The 19,652-nt window shown below is 43.1% G+C and overlaps 1 protein-coding gene across 4 annotated transcripts in view; it reads left to right on the top strand.

Moving 5' to 3' along the window:
• PIAS2 (protein inhibitor of activated STAT 2) overlaps positions 1-19,652 on the top strand; it is a 490,095-nt gene that overhangs the window by 248,295 nt on the left and 222,148 nt on the right. For all 4 annotated transcript variants that reach the window (XM_078674770.1, XM_078674772.1, XM_078674769.1 and 1 more), the window contains one exon: positions 7,693-7,766. In XM_078674770.1, coding sequence (XP_078530896.1) covers positions 7,693-7,766 — 74 coding nt within the window. The remainder of the gene's footprint in view (positions 1-7,692; positions 7,767-19,652) is intronic.

Genomic DNA, 19,652 nt, shown 5'->3' with positions numbered 1-19,652 from the left:
CTCGCTCACTACACTTGCTCGCCGCGGTACACTCTAACAAAAATGTAACGCCTCACTACTTTCAAATGTCACCAGCCACCCTGCTGAGACTTATCTGAACCAAAATTTGTTGTAATGAATAGAACATTGATTATAGTCCTAGGGGAAGAAGGAAGAGAGAGGATGGGACATATTGGTCTTTGGATAACTATTTTTTCATTTACTACACATTTAAAAAATGTGTTTGCTGAATTAAATAGCATGAAGACGTTGTTCTGCACCATTAATTAAACAAGACGTCGAAGAGCGAAGCACGCTAATGATTCTAGTCATCCGTAAAGTACTGGAATCAAGCAATCTATTTCCTTTATATAATTTGCAGAGGTGTATGTATTACTAATTTCGGTGATTGTGGCCCAAACGTGTTGGAGGTGAAGGTTTACGGGGCTCCCAGAGGAAGACAATACGTTGAAATGGCTTTTTGGAGTACCTATTTTAGGTAGATCTTTCATGATGTAAATTGGATTATGAGTGGAAAGTCTTGCGTATTATTTGTAGATGATCATGTGGCACAATTGTCTTTGCCCTGCAAGCTAGAATTAATGTGTGTGGTGCTGTTAACTTTAGTTGTTATACTGGCTCACTGAGATCCCAGCAAAATAGCCCAAGTGCACCCTGTTCAACTCCTGTGTAATAATCATTGTTCCCAATGAGTAAATTAATATGCCATTAAAAAAAACTGGCAGCACTGTTTAGAGGCCATGTTTCATGGCCTGCTCTCCTTGGTGGAAATAGCTGCATTTCCCCTGATTCTACCCATACTTCATGAGGTGTGTGATAGTCACAACATATATTTTACATTTGCTAGCAAACTACGAGTGTTTGGTTCTGCTTACTTCGCTAAACCGAAGGTGTTTGGAGAAATTAATTTGAAGAAATAAATGTATCTGTTTCTTTGAGTGTTGAATGTATTGAAATTCTAGGCAGCCTAGTTCTTTTTTGCCAGGGCCAGACTCTGGGACCCCCAACGCATACTAGACATATTATCATGTAGCTTTCATATGAACTTTAAGATGTGGCTGTTGTTTATGAATTCAGTTTTTTCCTTTTTAGGTCTCGCAGAGGCGTGGGCGGAGCAGCGAAGCTGCTGCCACGCCCTGCGAGAGATATTGTAAGAAAGCCCCGCCCCTCCTTTTCATTGGGTAGCGTCAGCGTTTAGGGTAAACGCTGGCTTCCCATTAAAAAGGAGGGTTTTCATTTGCCGCCCTGTCTGCTTTTTAGACAGCCACTATGGACACTGTGGCCTGTTTTCCGGCTTGTCGTGAATTCTTTTCTTATCTGCATGTTTATTTAACAAGCAGATAAGAAAATTCTTGCAGGCACGAAGAGCGGAGGCGCAGGGGGCACGGAGAGTGCAGCTCGCTCCCCAGCCACCCCGGCCGGGCTCTCCCTCCCAGCGTCTGCCAGCAGACACTGTAGCAGGGGAGAATATCTCCCCCGCCCTCCCACCTTCAGCCTCTTCCTGGTGTTTGCTGCAGTGGCGCGCTTTTTATTACACTGTAGGAACCATGTCTATAATGATAATCATACTGTCATTAATTAATTTCGCAATAGTTCTCCGCCGCCAACTTGCGCCATATACGTATTAAGGAATACAAATAAATCATGCCGATCCTATGGAGCAGAGAGGCGCTTTATGAACATAAATCATTTTGCCACTCGAGCATAAAATTAACGTCTTCACTAATTTCCATACTGCGCACTTAAAATATTCCCAGGTGAGTGACATAGAGGCGAGCCCGGCTCAGAAAGAGGCACAGAGCCCCCTTTCTCTTTCTATCTCTGCATTTCCTGCCGAGCACCATGCCCTGGCGGCCCCGCCACCCCATCTCCTAATGAGAAGAAAGTCCCTCGCACATTCCCACATGACAATGGGCGTCCCTGGCGAAACGCGCCCTTGCCCCTCACCGGCGGGAAGCCACGCAGAGAGGTGTTTGTTTTTTAAAGCCCTATTTGTTTTTTCAAACATACACTGATCTTTCACCAGGCTGGTGCTTTCTCTCGAAGTAGTGGAAGTGTTCGTGTTAATCTGCATGTGTAGGACGGAAAAACATCACGAACAATCAACTGCAAAGTGCAAACAAAATTTGAAGGGGGGAGAAAGCCTGTTTGCCCAGAGCTGGGTTTAAAGAAGGCATGTGTGAGGCTGTAAAAACCCGCGAAACAATCAAAAAGCAAACCAGAGGGTAGGGCTCATTGAGGTACGATAAATTGTTTAAAAATCCCTTTAATGTGCTGATTTTTAATCCTGCAAAGATAAATGCCACATTCTCGGTGCTCCCTGTAAGGTGTTGCGTTCCAAAAGCTGTTCGCTGCTTTGTACAGAACAACGTTTTTGTGAGGGGGAAAAAACCTGCTAAGGTTTATGTAAACAGGAACTGTGCACCCCGTGTAGCAAAACGGGACATATTTTAAGCCCCACAATGTGCATGTGCAGTTTTGTGTTCTATAGGGGGGGGGGAAGAGGGGGGGGGAATCCGCTCCATTAAAAAAAATGCAATAGGTCTCGCCTTTTATTAAGTTAAAGCCATTTGCTTTGTTATACAATACCATTAGCAAAGCAAATGGGTTTAACTTAATCAAGGGCGAGACCTATTGCATTTTCAATGCTTGTGTAGATTTCTTTTCGTATTAATGAGAACCAACTTGGTACCATTTGACGCATTCTGTTCTTTAGAGGGCATATCTTTAGAATGTCTAGCTTTCTTTGGTATGAATTAGTGTTCAGTAAATCTGAGACTACTGCATTTCTTAAAATATAGCAGAGCACATTTTGGGTATATATTACATCCATAAAGGTTGCATTTAATTGTTTGGGACAGGTCAGATAGCAGATTTTATGAGTAAAACAAGAGCAAGTGAAATGTGTTTTATTAACATTGAGCAACTGTTAAAAGTACATGTCAAACGTATTAAGCAGGGTCGCCCAATCAGCAGATAGAATATCCGGCCTCTCTCTGTCCTTTAAAACAACTACAGTGCCTTTTGTATTATTTTTCTCAAATCCAAATATATTCAGAATTACTAGTCCCTGCATTTCTTGGGGTGCAGATAATAGGGGCATATGCAGTGAGAGGCAAGACAGAAGCTCATTTATTTAAAAAAAAAAAAAAAAGCAAAACTAAAAAAATATGATCAGAACCCCTTTCCTTAACAATCCAACTCCTAAATCAAAAATAGTACAGTAGAATAATGTTTTGTAAAATACTGTGGAATTCAACACCAACGGTCCAGTTGCTAAGGTTGCATTTGTTGCCCTTCCTATTGCATTACCCACTTTAGCCATCAAGGGAGGCTTTCTGTTGGTGTTACTTGCTACAGTGATTTTTCGAATCAGTGTCCCCATGTAACTGGATTGCACCACAGAGATGATCACCATCTTCCGCTTCCACTACTGCATTCTGGCTCTGCATAACTGCCTTGCTCGAGCTCCTCCCAGACCATGCAATACCGGTCGGGGGACGCCTATCACAGTTCTTACCTGTCTGGGAAAACATTACATCAGACAGGTGAGTGAGACAAATTATCCAACATGGTTATTGCCTAGAACTCACGGCTACCCCACCAAACATCCCCACCAGACAGCGTCTAATGAGTCAAGATCATCTCACATTATTAAAGCAGGAAGTACTATCACTGCTACAAAAGCATGCCATAGAGAAGGTTCCACAACATCAACAGGGAACAGGAGTATACTCTCTATACTTCCTAATTCCCAAAAAGACGGATCTCTAAGGCCAATACTAGACCTCGGACCTCTGAATGCATACATAAATTCGGAACATTTCCACATGGTCACGCTCCAACAGGTACTTCCTTTACTGAAGAAAGGGGACTTTCTTTCTACACTGGATCTAAAAGACGCCTACTTTCATATCCCAATTCCACAAATCCCACAGAAAATACCTCAGGTTTGTAGTAGAAGGACAACATTATCAGTTCAAAGTCCTTCCGTTGGGAGTCACAACAGCACCAAGGGTGTTCACAAAATGCCTAGCAGTGGTTGCAGCACACCTAAGAAGACAGCAAATACATGTCTTCCCTTACTTGGACGACTGGCTAATAAAGGCCACGTCACAAAAGGAATGTCTTCAAAACACACAAAAGACAATTCAACAGCTGCACCAGCTAGGGTTTACGGTGAACTACACAAAATCCCACCTGCAATCAAACAAGGGTCAACAATATCTAGGTGCTACTATAAATACAGAAAAAGCCAGAGTATACCCCAATCCAGTCAGGATTCAGACAATGCTCACATCGATTCAAAGATTTCAACCGCAACACTCATTAACAGCTCGAGTGTTCATGCAGTTATTGGGGATGATGTCTTCTTGCATACTGCTGATCCCATATGCCAGACTACAAATGCGTCCGCTTCAAGAATGTCTAGCAACACAGTGGAATCAGGCTCAAGGTCAGATTACAGATCTGGTGTTGGTAGACGACCGCACGCATCGCTCTCTGAAGTGGTGGAATACAACAAACATTTCCAAAGGGCGGTCGTTCCAAGAACCAATTCCACAAGTGGTGCTAACATCGGATGCATCGCTCACCGGATGGGGAGGTCACATGGACAGATACACAGTACAAGGTAGATGGAGTGTACAGCAAAAACGACTGCACATAAATCACCTAGAACTACAAGCAGTGTTCCTAGCATTAAAAGCTTTTCAAATGCATGTTATCAACAAAGCAGTCCTGATCAGAACAGACAACATGACAGCAATGTATTATATTCAAAAACAGGGGGGGACACACTCTCTCCAACTATCCAGACTAGTGCAGGAAATTTGGACATGGGCCATTCCTCAAAACATCTATCTGTTAGCCGAACACCTACCAGGAGTTCAAAATCAGATAGCAGACATCTTAAGCAGAGAGTCAGAACAAATACACGAATGGGAACTGCACAACCAAATACTGCAGCCATTCTTCCAAAGATGGGGACAACCGGAGATAGATCTCTTTGCCACTCATCAGAACGCAAAATGCCAAAGCTTCGCATCCAGGTACCCACACCACCTGTCGCAGGGCAATGCATTATGGATAAATTGGTCCAACAAATTTGCCTACGCTTTTCCCCCTCTCCCACTAATTCCATTAGTGGTTCGAAAACTGCAACAGCAATCAATCGCCATGATACTAGTAGCACCAACGTGGGCACGGCAGCCGTGGTTCACCACGCTCCTACAACTCTCACAGGTGCCACACCAAAAATTAAGAATCTCACCCATGCACCTTATTCAGAACCATGGAGAAATAATGCACCCAGATCCCAAACAACTGAACCTAGCGATCTGGCTCCTGAGGTCTTAGAATTTGGATACTTAAATTTACTCCAAACTGTATGGAAATTATTAAGCAAGCAAGACGTCCCACCACCAGAGCCTGCTATGCAGCAAAGTGGAAAAGGTTTGCTGTATACTGTAACAGTAACAACATCAACCCTCTGGACGCATCTACACAAAATATTATTTGCTACTTACTACACTTACAGCAATGTAACCTTGCTTACACCTCCATTAGAGTACATCTTGCAGCTATAGCAGCATACCTGCAAAACAGACAACATCTATCCCTGTTTAGGGTATCCGCAATTAAGGCTTTCATGGAAGGACTCAAAAGAGTTATTCCACCAAGACTACCACCTTCCCCAGTCTGGAACCTTAACATAGTACTCACCAGACTAATGGGACCACCTTTTGAACCTATGCATAGGTGTGAAATACAATTTCTTACATGGAAAGTGGCCTTCCTTTTAGCCCTTACCTCCCTTAGAAGAGTAAGTGAGTTACAGGCATTAACAATACAAGAACCATTTCTACAACTACACCAGAATAAAGTGGTTCTTAGAACAAACCCAAAGTTCTTACCTAAAGTAATTTCAGCATTCCACATCAATCAACCGGTGGAACTACCAGTCTTCTTTCCAAAGCCACAGACTGTAGCAGAGAGGGCCCTACATACACTAGATGTCAAAAGGGCAATATTATATTACATAGAAAGAACTCAAACTTTCAGGAAAACTAAACAACTATTTGTAGCGTTTTCCCCAACACATAAAGGCAACCCTATCTCTAAAGCAGGCATTGCCAGGTGGATTGTAAAATGTATACAAATATGTTACATAAAAGCAAAGAGAACATTAACTGTTCCCCCTAGAGCTCATTCTACACGCAAACTAGGGCCATCTATGGCATTCTTAGGGAACATTCCCCTAGACGACGTATGCAAAGCAGCAACTTGGTCTACACCGCATACCTTCACAAAACACTACTGTGTTGACGTGCAGGCAACACAACAAGCAAGAGTGGGCCAGGCTGTTTTAAAAGCTTTATTTCAAACTGTTGCAACAGACACTGGTGACCACCGCTAGGGAGGTAACTGCTGTGTAATCTATTCATAAATGTACCATCTGCAGCCCATATGCCTCGAACGGAATATGCTACTTACCAGTATGCATCTGTTCTTGGCATAGAGGGCTGCAGTGTGGTACATGCCCGCCCTGCCTCCCCGGAAACCTGTGTCTGTTCCAACATTATCTTATTTAGATACACTTACATGGGCATCTCTTTCTGTATTCTATCATACTACTCCATCTAACCCTACTATGGCAAAACAATCTAAGGATGGAGCCGATGCCCATGCGCACTGTCACCCAAGGGAGGAGTCACCAGCATCGTGACTACAAAAGACTTCTCCAAGAGAAAAACAAGTGCAATCATCCGAGCCCAACACCAGATGGCGATCTATACATAAATGTACCACTCTGCAGCCCTCTATGCCATGAACAGAAGCATACTGGTAAGTAGCATATTTCTTCTACCAGATAGCGACTATTGTGAAGTAGTATTCTCAACACTGTCTAACTGGCCTTTGTCTTTTAACATCTTTGATTGTACTTCGTCTTATTTTAGTGTCCCAGCCCAACTGCTCATTATTGCTGTATTGCTCTTGCCCACCATGGTGCTCAATCAAGCAAGTTGATACAGAGTTGCAACTAACCACCTCAGTCCCCATGTAAATCATGCTTTGGGTGGCGCCAAATCACAATCCGACCAATGATCTTGCCATTGAATTAGGTCAGAAAATCAAAAAATGGCATGATGATGGACTAATAAGTGATGATGAAAGAAAACAGTTTTTTGACATTTATCTTGTCTTGCCCACAACAGTGTTTTTGCATTTGTTACCCCGTGTGGGACGGGTATGCTCAGGCGTGAGTCCTGTGCTCTCCACGCCACTGGAGTCAAGCTGTCCTGACTGAAGACAGCCGATAGCCAGAAACCGGTCCTAGGATGCTTGATTCTGGTCCAGGGAAGACATGGCTTGGCATTTCGGGCTGGACTGTTCCCATGAGGCACAAGGTCAAGGCTGATTTGCATATGGCCCAACTGGGGTGGTGTGGTGTGGTGAGCAAAAAAACGATGGATTTAGGCCCAGATCTCTGTACTGGGGTGAATGTATGAGTTTGTTCTGCATTTTGTCCATCAATTGTTGTTTTTGCAACATTCCAGGTTAAAGCATGTAAGTTGATTACCTTAGTATATTATATGTTACCAAGTAACCAGTGCACAACAGTCAATTATTTTGTTTTCTCTTTCCAGTGCCTACACTGATAGTCACTATGTTACTTTTTTTTCTTTTTAGTTAAAGAAAAACTTACAGCAGACCCTGATAGTGAAATTGCCACAACAAGCCTGCGAGTATCGTTGCTGTGTCCTGTAAGTAAAGTATTATTATGAATAAGAGTTGTTTTAAGTTTTGCCTGATTTATACATACAATGTAGGGGACCACCAACCCCCATGCAAAGTTGAATGATTTTTTGGTGTCACGTCTCACAGGACAGGTAGATGGAGTAGCCTCATGGCAGTACTTCACATTATAAATTTCGCCTGTGTGACCTATGGTTTGCATCACAGGTGTGCAAGTTATGGTTTGCGAGCTTATAATTTCTGGAAACCTTTCAGCTTAATTTTGCAACCATAGGTGCACTTCAGTTGGGATTTTAAGTGAATGTCCGCTGTCTTTAAAACATATACTAAGGTGTTATGACCACAGCTAACCATAACTTCATATTAACTGTGTCCATTAGATGAAAAGTTAAAAGTGTGATACAACGTTTGTGTGCATGCGTCTGTGTCTGTGTCTGTGTGTGTGTCTGTGTCTGTGTCTATGTCCTCAGTTGAGTTGGCTCCGCTTGTTTGTGGAATTTGACGAAATTCGAATCCGATGTGTGCATATATACTGACCCGGTCGAAGGAAGCAGTGCCGCAGAAGTTAGTGGTCCCGCTGCTGGTGCGTTGTATCAGTGGACTGATTAGCATGAAATTCGAACGGGGAGGAACTTTGCCTGTGCCCCTATAATGTTTTAATATTTGGTTGAATGGACTGCCTGCAGCCCACTTGGGTTCTATTTTACGAACGATCAGGCCCAGAATGCACTTGTGATGTTGAACTCACCTGAGTGTAATTGTTGATATGGAAATATAGGAGGGACATACGCTGATGGTCGTGCAGTGGGCAGTCATGCAACTGCAGAAAAGCCTTTGAAAAAGGGAGTGATCCTGAAAGCGTCAGGCTCTGCTGATACTGGGAGCATGGGTGTCTTCCCTTAACTGGAGTATGCTTACAGTGAGTCTGAATATATATATATATATATATATATATATATATATATATATATATATATATATATATCTCAATGGTTAGAGCGGCAGACCCTGATGCAGAGGTCTAGCCCGGGACCAGGGTTCAATTCCCCGCCTCGGCGGGTCTTGGGCTCAAAAATTCCACGGACCTGATAATTCTCGCCTCGGTGCCTATTCCAATCATGGAGTCCCACTCTGCAACTCTGGGCAATAGCTTGCTTAATCTCCACAACGGCCCCCACAACGCTGAGGATGCCTGGCCTCCACCTTGGGGGTGCCCAGGAGTGGACACCTCACAGGGAAAGCCAGGATGGGTTCCACAGCGATATTCGTACAAGCGCCTTGACCCTTGCGGGTGAGTAGTGCGCTATACAAGTATCAATTTACATTTTTATTTACATTTATATATACACACACACACACACACATATATATATATTTATACACACACACATATATATATATATATACACACACATACATACATATATACCCAAAGGTTCCAATCTCCTGACGCCGTTGTCTCTCAGGCAAAGCAACAGATACGGACCACCAAGTCTGTGCAAATTAATTTATTTTTGTGCAGTGAGTCGCCATGACGCGTTTCGCGCTACCAATAACGCTTGATCACATGACATGGTGAAGTGTTTTCCATTGGTTTAAATACAATTCGAATACTCTCATTTGCAATTGGCTTTGATGGCATACACATTCAAATAACAGAAGAAACGCTACGTATGAAACTACAATTATGTCCTCTATACTGGTTCCTCTATTTAAATACATTCAACTTGAATTAAAATTGAAGTATCGAATTTACATCCATTTGTTAACCAATGTTAATCATTTGTGCAAAAAGTGCTGAAGTGCAAAAGGATTTTAGTGCAAATATAATAAAATATTTGATATATATTTTTCACAGCACCCTGTTTCATTAGCAATTGCTTGCAATCAATAACTCTTTAAATACATTCAGGTTGATGTTGTTGGGCCAGAGGCGATACAAATGTTTTTTATATAAAAACAACATTGGGGTCCCAATGTTGTTTTAACCCAATGAGCTGGTACATTAAAACATTATAAGAAACTGGTGTTGGTCAAATTCATTACAAGGGCAAGGAAATACTCGAGTGGCTGATTCATGTTTTTTTTTTTTTTTTCAGTTTGGTTGACATCTCGGTTTTAATACCTAGATACTGATAAAAGGGGATTTATAATATTTACCAAAATTATGACATAGTTGGCTAATTCAAAGGAATCTTCCTATCTATTTGCCAGAAGTGTATCGTGAGATGCCCAAATGCCCAAAGGACCACACAAAGTAACTGTTACACAATAGAAAAGATAAGCAAAAAAACTAAAATTCTATATTGAATGTAATGTCAGCTTAAAACTATTGCTATATAAAATGTTATTAAATATAAAATGTATATATAAGAAACACGTTACTAGAATAAATAATCTATAAATATTATATAAATAGAATATAAAACTCCTAATAAAATTCATAGTGTTAAAACCTGCTGCAAAAGAAGTGATCCCATTAAGCTAAAAGTATAATGTTTTCAGAGGCATGTAAACAAATCTTCCGTAACGTTGAGACCTGATGGTTGTTTAGTATTGAGTTCCAGAATATATCTGGTCTCCAAACGACTGTGTTTCTCCTCTCTATTTCCACCGCGTCTACTTGCGGGACACAATCAATGACATAATATCTCAAATCACGGCTTTTGGATTCATGTTTCAATTTAAAGTGTCTTGCCACCGGGTAGGTATTGTCTTGATTGTTGATTGCTCTAAGATGCTGTAGTATTCTTTTTTGAACTTGGAGCTTGGTGCTCCCTACAGAAAGTAAATTACAGGGGCAATACAGCACATAGACCGCATACTCGGTTTTGCATGTAACCAATCTACAAATTTTGTGTTCCCTTTAATCAAATGGGGAAAAGTACGTGGTTTTATTCACACCCTGTTGGCAAGCTTTACATGATTTACAATTAAAAAAGCTGGTGTGTGTTTGTAGCCAGTTGGATGACTCAATAAGTTCTGGACTAGTTTCCACTAATTCATCTTTCATTGATTGTCCTCTGCTGTATGTTATAGACGGTCTTTTGGGTAGTCTAGGGCCTATAACGAAGTCACTTAAAACTTAAAACCAATTTTTCTTGATGATGGATTCAATCGTTTTATGTGGTTTACTAAATTGGACAATGATCCTGAATTCCTGATCTATTTCATTAGTATTAGTTTCCATGGACTTATTGTTCATGCCCTCTTCAGTGCCTAGTAAATCTACTCTATTTTTTAGCATAGATTTTGAAATAGCAGCATGGATAATCTCGTCAGAGTAGCCTCTTTCTAAAAACCTCATCTTACTCTCTTTCTGGGCTATAAGGAGATCACATTCTTTACTGTGAATGCGTCTTAGCCTTAATATTTCCCCATAGGGGATGCTATTTACCAGATGTTTTACATGTGCGCTTTTGGCATGGAGTGTTGAGTTTCCTGCAGTTAACTTTCGGTGGAGTTTAGTTTCAATTTTGTTATTTTCAATGGCAACCTCTGTATCTATGAAAGTAACTGATGTATGGCTAATATTGGCAGTGAAGTGCAGGTTCAGATTGTTGTTGTTAATAGCCTGAACAAATTCTTCTGCTGTCTCCACACTCCCGTCCCATATTACAAATAAATCATCTATGAAACTTAGCCATGTTCTGACTTGTGTAGTGATTGCCTCCCTGTGTTCAACCATATGGACCAGCTCCTCCCACCAACCCTTGTGAAGACACCTTTTTGTTGTCTATACAGCAAATTATTAAACATAAACATGTTATTATTCAAGCAAATATCCACCATTCCCAATAACATTTCTTTATGTTTTGGCATCTTACCCAAAGATTTCTCCAAATAAAAATCAAGCGCTCTCAAACCATCCGAATGTACAATACTAGTGTATAGTGAGCTGACATCTAGTGCTATCAATAGAAAATTAGATTCCCAATTGATGTCCTTTATCTTACGTAAAAAGTCACTTGTATCTCTCACATATGATGGGAGGGCTTTCACATGGTTTTGCAAAAAGAAATCCACATATTGGGACGTATGTTCTAAGCAACCATTTCTCGCTGAGGTAATGGGCCGGCCCGGCGGATTACTCAAGTCTTTGTGTATCTTTGGTAAAAAATAAATTGTTGGTACCACAGGAACATTGTTTTTAAAGGAATTTCAGTTCGTGTCCAGTAATATGACCTTCAGATTTCCAATTGGATAGTTTTTTGTTAAAATCTGAGTACATTGTTTTGAGTTCAGTTGCTGTACATCTTGTGTAACACTTTCTATCGTTTAGTTGCATGTGGGCTTCCTTAGTATACATTTCTTTAGGACATTAAAACGATATTGCCACCTTTATCTGAAGCACGAATAATGACGTTTTTGTTTTTCTTTACTTTTGTCATCAAAGTATTGTAATGAGCCTTTTCCTTGTTGTATTTCATTTTGCCTCTGTGGGTTTCGATGTTAGGTTCCTTAAGTTGATCTGTTATTTGCGCATGAAAGAGATCAATCGAATCCTTTAACATGACAGGATTGAAAGTTGATTTCGGTTTGAATTCTGTTAATGGGCCAAAAGCTGAAAACAATGGTGAGCTGAAATCCATATTCGATGCAGTTATTTGCTCATATTGTGACCCTGCTACATTAGTTGTTGCATCTGCATCCCACAGCTCCTGTATATTATTGATGAGGGTTTCTATTGTCTGTGTATTTTCTTTTTTTTATATATATTTCTTTTTATTAAAACAAGGCATCAAAGAAATACAGTAGTGCATATTACAGAAGAGGGTCGCTCACAAATGCAATATATAGTACAAAAATATTAGCGATGGGGTAAAGGGAGCACGGATTACAAATGACAGGCAGATTCATAGGTAAGGGTCATGGGGAAAGAGGAATGTCAAGGTCGACAGTTTCAGGTGGTGTACAGATATTCCCTCTGTATTGATTCCAAGGACCCCAAATACAATTCCATTTTCGAGGCGACCCCTAGCCAGGTAGACAGTTTTTTCACGGAACATACACCAATCCATACTTACTTGCCATCCGTCCATCGTAGGTGGCCTTGCAGATCCCCACAGTTGTGCAATGTTCCGCTTAGCAATCATGGCCCCAAGAGTGACCCATCGAATTTGTGCAGCGTTTAGGTCTGTAGGCTCCCAAATATTTAATAAACATCTGCAGATCGGCCTCTAGACATTCCTCTGCAATCGCTGATCTCATCTTATCACTGGACATTGACCTCATCGTCATGACTGAAACCTGGCTAAAGGAATCTTCTACACCCATACTGGACATACTGGTTCCCCCCAACTACCACATCACCAGATTAGACAGGGTTGATCAAAAAGGTGGGGGAATCGCTTGTATACACAGAAGTAACCTCTCTGTCACGAAAGTAATTTCTCCCTCCCTACCCTCCCCAACCTCCTATGAATACATGTGCCTTGATATTAGCAGTGCAGGCAAACCGATTTGCTCTCTCCACGGCATCTACCACCCACCTGGGGACAACTTCACTTTCTCGCAACAAATTATGGATTTGATCACAACCAATTCAGGGCGACAACTCACACAAATATACCTTGGTGACTTCAACCTTCACTGGAACGATCAGAATGACGCGGTGGTAAACAGTCTTAAAAACTTCCTCGACGCCCTTGACCTCACCCAAATATGTAACAGCCCGACCCACGAGAAAGGCTCTACCATCGACCTTATCATCTCCAAAGAAGAATCTATCCAACTCGAATCTATCAAACCCTGTGACTGGTCAGATCATCACATTGTCACGTTCTTCATCAATGAAAAAGTCAAAGCTAACCCGGCTCAATCCGTCAAGCCCAAAGTCTGGAAAAGAGACCTGAAAAAACTCAACCCAAACTCTCTACCCCCCAACAGCTGCAATATATTACTTCCTCCCACTGGCATGACGGATGTCCAATCCTTGACGGATCACTATCTCAACGCTATGACCGCCTTAGTTAATGAAGCTGCACCACTGCAGCTAAAAAGAGCATCCACAAAAATATCCAATCCCTGGTACAACGGGAGTCTCAATGATGATAGACGGGCCATGAGAATGGCAGAGCGCACCTGGAGATCTGCTCCCTCTGCACTGCACTTAAAAACGCTGAAGAAAAAGAGAAATGCCTACTTCAGGAAAATAAAACGCTCAAAATCAGACTTCTTCAGCTGTCAGCTCGACCATGCCAAAAATAGGCAGAGAAAGCTGTTTGAGCTAATCAGAACACAATCCAAGGAACAACCCCAACCACTCAGTACTCTGGGCGATGCACCCTCCTGTGAAGACTTCGCTTCCTTCTTTACCCAAAAAACAGACAACATAAAGAATGATCTCCTCATTGACGCAAGTCTCTACCCCAAACCCCTCTGCACAACACCCACTGAACCAAAAAACAATGCTACGTGGGCATCTTTTGCCACCTACTCGGAAGAAGAAATTGGTAGACTGCTCAGTACGGTGAAACCAGCCAACCACCCCACGGACCCCCTTCCTGCCAACGCTGTCAAAGACCTTACCCCGTCGCTCCTCCCACTTTGGACTAAAATTATCAACAGCTCACTTCAACAAGGGACCATCCCCGACTCCCTGAAAGTGGGACAAGTCACACCTCTACTAAAGAAACCTACTGCCGACCCCTCTGATCTAAATAATTACCGTCCCATTACCAACATTCCGACTCTTGCCAAATTGCTCGAAAAAAGCGCACAAACTCAATTGGCTAGACACATTAATCAGTTTGAGCTACTCAACACTCATCAATCAGGCTTCAGAGCGGACCACAGTACAGAAACTGCTATGATACACATAATTGACGACGCCCTTCAAATCCTAGATCAAAACGATACCTGCCTCCTGATCCTTCTTGATCTCTCCTCTGCATTTGACACCGTCAAACATGAGAACTTACTTGACCTATTAAACTCAAGAATGGGTATATCTGGAACTGTGCTCAAGTGGTTCACGTCCTTTCTACACAACAGAACGCAGAAATTCAAGAGTAACAATTTGATGTCTTCTCCAATACCGGTAACGCTAGGCGTCCCACAAGGATCCTCCCTATCCCCAACTTTGTTTAACCTAGTTATGGAACCTCTCACCACCTTGCTACAAGCATCCAATGTCCAATTCCACATGTACGCCGATGACACTCAACTTTATCTCAAAGTACAATCACCCAAAGACATTATGCTCTTGAACTCAACGATCAGAAGCACCCAATCATGGTTGGCTGCTAATCACCTCAAGCTCAATGCTCTTAAAACAGAGTTCCTCTTGATCTCACCTCCTGCGAAGATCACTAGCACTCAAATCTGGCTTAAACACCTAACCGCACTCAATGTTCAGCCCATCATTGTGGACTCAGCAAAATCTCTAGGAATAACACTTGACACCAACCTCAACATGCAGGAACACATCAACAAAGCAACTAAAGGGGCGAACTACCAGATCAATACCCTAAGGAAACTCAAACCCTTCCTTCCAGCCAAAGACTTCCAAACTGCGGTACAAGCTCTAGTCATCCCTCGAATAGATTACGGCAGCATCGCCCTCTGCGGTCTCCCCCTAACTACCACGGCACCCATAAGAGCTTCTCTAAACGCTGCAGCGAGACTCATCACCGGTTCAAGAAAACACTCACACATTTCCCCTGACCTGAGAGCCCTGAACTGGCTGCCTTTTGAAGCCAGAATTCATCTGAAAATCGCCTGCATCACGCACAAGGCTGTCCACCTGAGCTCACCCGGATACCTCGCCCAAAAGCTGACGATTTCCGGAGGCTCTAGGAACACCAGAGGCACAAACAACCTTCTGCTAAAGCCCCAAAGATTCCGCAAGGAAAAAACGTATAAACGCTCCTTCTCAGGAATGGCACCCAGGATGTGGAGCTCACTCCCCCCTGAAATCAGACTCATCTCCTCTACCATGCTTTTTAAGAGAGAAGTAAAGGCTATCCTCATGGCTAAATACACTTGATTTATGACTGGGAATGTTATTCACAGACGGTGCACCATTCAGTTTTACTAATCTTTTTTGCATTTTTGTATGACGCATGTTAATGACCTGCCTGAGTGTTTACGCTATCAATTATATTGCACTTGTATCATTATTGATGTATCTTGATGACTATGCTCCCACTTGTATCTTCCCCACCCCAATTGCTAGTTTACCCACACGCTGTTCCCTTGTCTGTGAAGCGTTCTGATATCTGCAAAGATCTTGTTCGCGCTATATAAAGCTTTCAAAATAAAATAAATAAAAAATAAATCTCCTAGCTTCCGGCAAGAGCGGTACACCCGTCACTTCCTGCATAACAGTATGTACCCTGTTCCAGTAATCTACCATATATCGACATTCCCAGAGTACATGGAAAAGCTTCCCTAACTGACCACATCCACGCTTACACAAACCATCTTCTGAGAACCCTATTATAATCAGACGTGGACCGGTAACATAGACCCTGTGCAAAATTTTTAATTGGACGAGCCTCAATCTCGCCGGAATCGCAACTTTCTTAGGGGAAGAAAACGCGGATTGCCAGTCTTCGTCGTCTATTTCAATACCTTCCTGCGTCCACTTTTTCCTTAACTCTACTAATAGATCAGCTCTGTGATTAATACATTTTTTAAATGAGAGATATGGTTCTTTCTGGTAGATGCCCATCCAGTATACGGTCTTCTAACGGGGACGATTTTGGTATAATCTCCCCCTCGGGGGATATCGACTTCAATGCATGCCGCACCTGCGCATAGCGAAAATATTCCGTCTCACTCAACTCCTACTCAGTCTGCAGTTCCGCAAACGACTTCATTCTTCCCTTCGCCCAAACATCGCCCACAGTAGAAATCCCTATCAAGTCCCATCTGTCAAAACCTTTCGTGTTCCACAACCGGCCCAGCCTATCCGAACCAAATAAAGGGGTAGCTAGAGTCAAACGTTTTTTCCATCCCAATGAACAGGTAACATCATGCCATATATGTACTGCCACTCTAGTCGGGCCCGTTAAACTTTTCTCCACAGATCTAGTATACAGCGCTCTGTTGTAATTACCACCAGGGAGCAGCCACCTATCCATTGCATAGCCCGATCCACATTGGACCCATAAGTTCCATGATTTATAGCTCCCAGCTGAGACGCCCAGTAGTATCTCTTAATATCGGGGAGGGCAATTCCCCCGTCGTACCATGGGAGCGTCAGTTTAGCCAGCGCTATACGTGACCGACCGTCCCAAAGCAAACTACGCTGCAATCCCTCCACTTCCCGAAAGTAACTAGCTGGTACTACATCCAGAGTGTTTTGAAGGGCACAGAGGAACCGGGGCAAAGACATCATTTTGAACAACAGCGACAGCGGAAGTTTCTTCCAGCCAGCCACGTCACTTTTCAATCGGGCCAGTGGAGGAAGAAGGTTCCTATCATATCGAATTGTGGGATCGATTGAAATATAAATCCCAAGATACTTAAATCCGTCCCTAGCTCTCTGTATAGGACAATTACGGGGCAGGACGGGGACCTCACCACACAATACGTAAAGATAGGACTTTGTCCAATTTATTTTCAATCCCGAGTTCCTACAATAAGAGGCTAAAACATCGCAGACTACGATAAGGGATTTCTTGGGAGAAGTCAGATAAAGTAAAATGTCGTCGGCATATAAAGAAATCCGATCTTCGAACTACGGGGACCAACGAATACCCTTTATCGAGGGCTCCCAATGGATCCAAGCCGCCAGGGACTCTAGAGCCAGCGAGAACAGAAGGGGCAACAGCGGACATCCCTGTCTAGTGCCACGCCCAAGACAAAATGGCGCAGAGACCCAATTGTTCACAACAACTTGGGCCTGAGGTTCGGTATACAAGAGCCGCACCCAGCTAACAAACTCAGGACCAAAACCAAATTTAGCTAAAACAGCCCACAGATATGGCCACTCCACCGTATCGAAAGCCATCGTAGCGTCGAGTGACGCTTGTATGGCCGGTTCTCGTAAGGTATGCGCCCTAGCAAGAACTCCGTTCAATCGCCTTAGGTTCAAAGCCGTGTTTCTATGTGGAATAAATCCAGACTGATCTGGATGTACCAGTTCACTAATAACCTTGATCAACCTATTGGACAACACTTTAGCCAATATCTTAGGTTCCGAATTCAGCAACGGAATCGGCCTGTACGAGGCACAACTAGATCTCGGCTTCCCATCCTTGAGTATCACTACTATCGAAGCCACTCTCTGATCTCGGGGCAGGACCCCATGCTCTCGAGCTTCCAAAAACATATCTCTCAGACACTGGGCAATCCTGTCCTGTCGAAGCTTATGCAACTCGATCGGAAGACCATTGGGACCCATTGCTTTCCCAGAATTCAGGGAGCGCACCGCCAAAGCAAACTCATCCACCGTAAGCTTACTATCCATGAAATCGCGGTCCTCCTCAATTAAACATGGAAGCTGAATATCCCTCAGCAATTGGCACGAGTCTTCCTCCGGTCTATCCGAGACAGAGGTATATACATTACGAAAGTAATCCGCAAAACCATCCACTATCCCTTGTGGATCAGTTATACGATCACCCTCTGCATTCTCAATCTCAGGAACTACCCGATGTGCACCATCCCTGCTGTCCAGCCAAGCAATCAGCTTACCAGCTTTATCCCCCACATCATATAAACGCCCTTGTTGCTCTCGGCTCAAGGCCTTCGCACTATCAGTGACCAACGTCTTGTACTCAAGCTGTTTAAGTTGCAAGGCGTGTAATTTAGCACGGGTAGTCCCCTGCTCCAGTTCCAGTTCAATATTAGCTACTTCCGATTCAACTCCCACCACCTCTTCCTCTGTCTGTTTTTTAACTCCCGAAATCAGGGACAAGGGTTGACCTCGAATCACTGTTTTGAAGGCCTCCCACAACGAGACCGACGAAGAAACCGAACCCTCATTGTCTTGAAAATAGTGTTCCAACGCTTTCAAAAGTTCCTTGCGAACCGCAAGATTACGCAAATACCAGGGATTTATAGGGGCGATCCTACCACCAGTACTCCGGATCATTTCAAATCTGATCCAGAGCGGCGAGTGATCCGAAATTCCTCTAGCCAGATGTTTCACCTCAACAATATACGACACCTGGGCAGCTGGTACTAAACTATAATCAATGCGCGAGAGACTACCATGAGCACCGAAGTGGAAAGTATACTGTCGCTGATTAGGATGGAACAATCTCCAGCTATCTATCAAGCCCAGAGCCTCTAGAAAATCAGGAAGCCATCTATGTGCCCGTCCCGTGTAACGGGGCGGGGACCTGTCATGGTGCCAGAGACTACAGCATTGAAATCCCCACCCAGAATCAGCAACCCTCTAGGGAGGTCTAAAACAAGTTTCCCCAGTTCAGCATAGGTAGTGGTTTGTAGACCCGGGGGGGCATAAATCAAAACAAGGGAGAGAGTGTATCCCTCCCAACATCCTGATACTGCTACATATCGACCCCTATCATCTGCGGTGACGGAGTCGACTACAAACGGAAGAGATTTTCTAAGGAGGATCCCAACCCCTCTCGACCCCGAAGTAAATCCGGCATGCGCCACCAGACGGTAGCCCTTTCTATGCATCGCATTACAAGCATTTCCCACCAAATGAGTCTCCTGAAGCAGAACTACATCCGGAGAGTGCCTTTTGAGGAACTGTAGAACCACACTGCGTTTAATTTTATCCCCCAGCCCATTCACATTCCAACTCAACACTCGCAGCCCCTTACCCCCATCAAAAAACATAAAAAAGGCCCAACCCTCCTCCAGTCCTCGCACCATCATTAAGCTATTCTGGTATACAATGCCTTGAAAAAACACAGAAAACACAAAAACAAAGCAAAAAATCAACACTCCTCCCCACCCCCCATTAA

The sequence above is a fragment of the Lissotriton helveticus genome, chromosome 2_1 (genome assembly GCF_964261635.1).
Source record: "Lissotriton helveticus chromosome 2_1, aLisHel1.1, whole genome shotgun sequence".
NCBI classification, from domain to species: Eukaryota; Metazoa; Chordata; class Amphibia; order Caudata; family Salamandridae; genus Lissotriton; species Lissotriton helveticus.
Note: the sequence above shows the minus strand (reverse complement) of the source record. Positions and strands in the feature narration are given on the sequence as shown.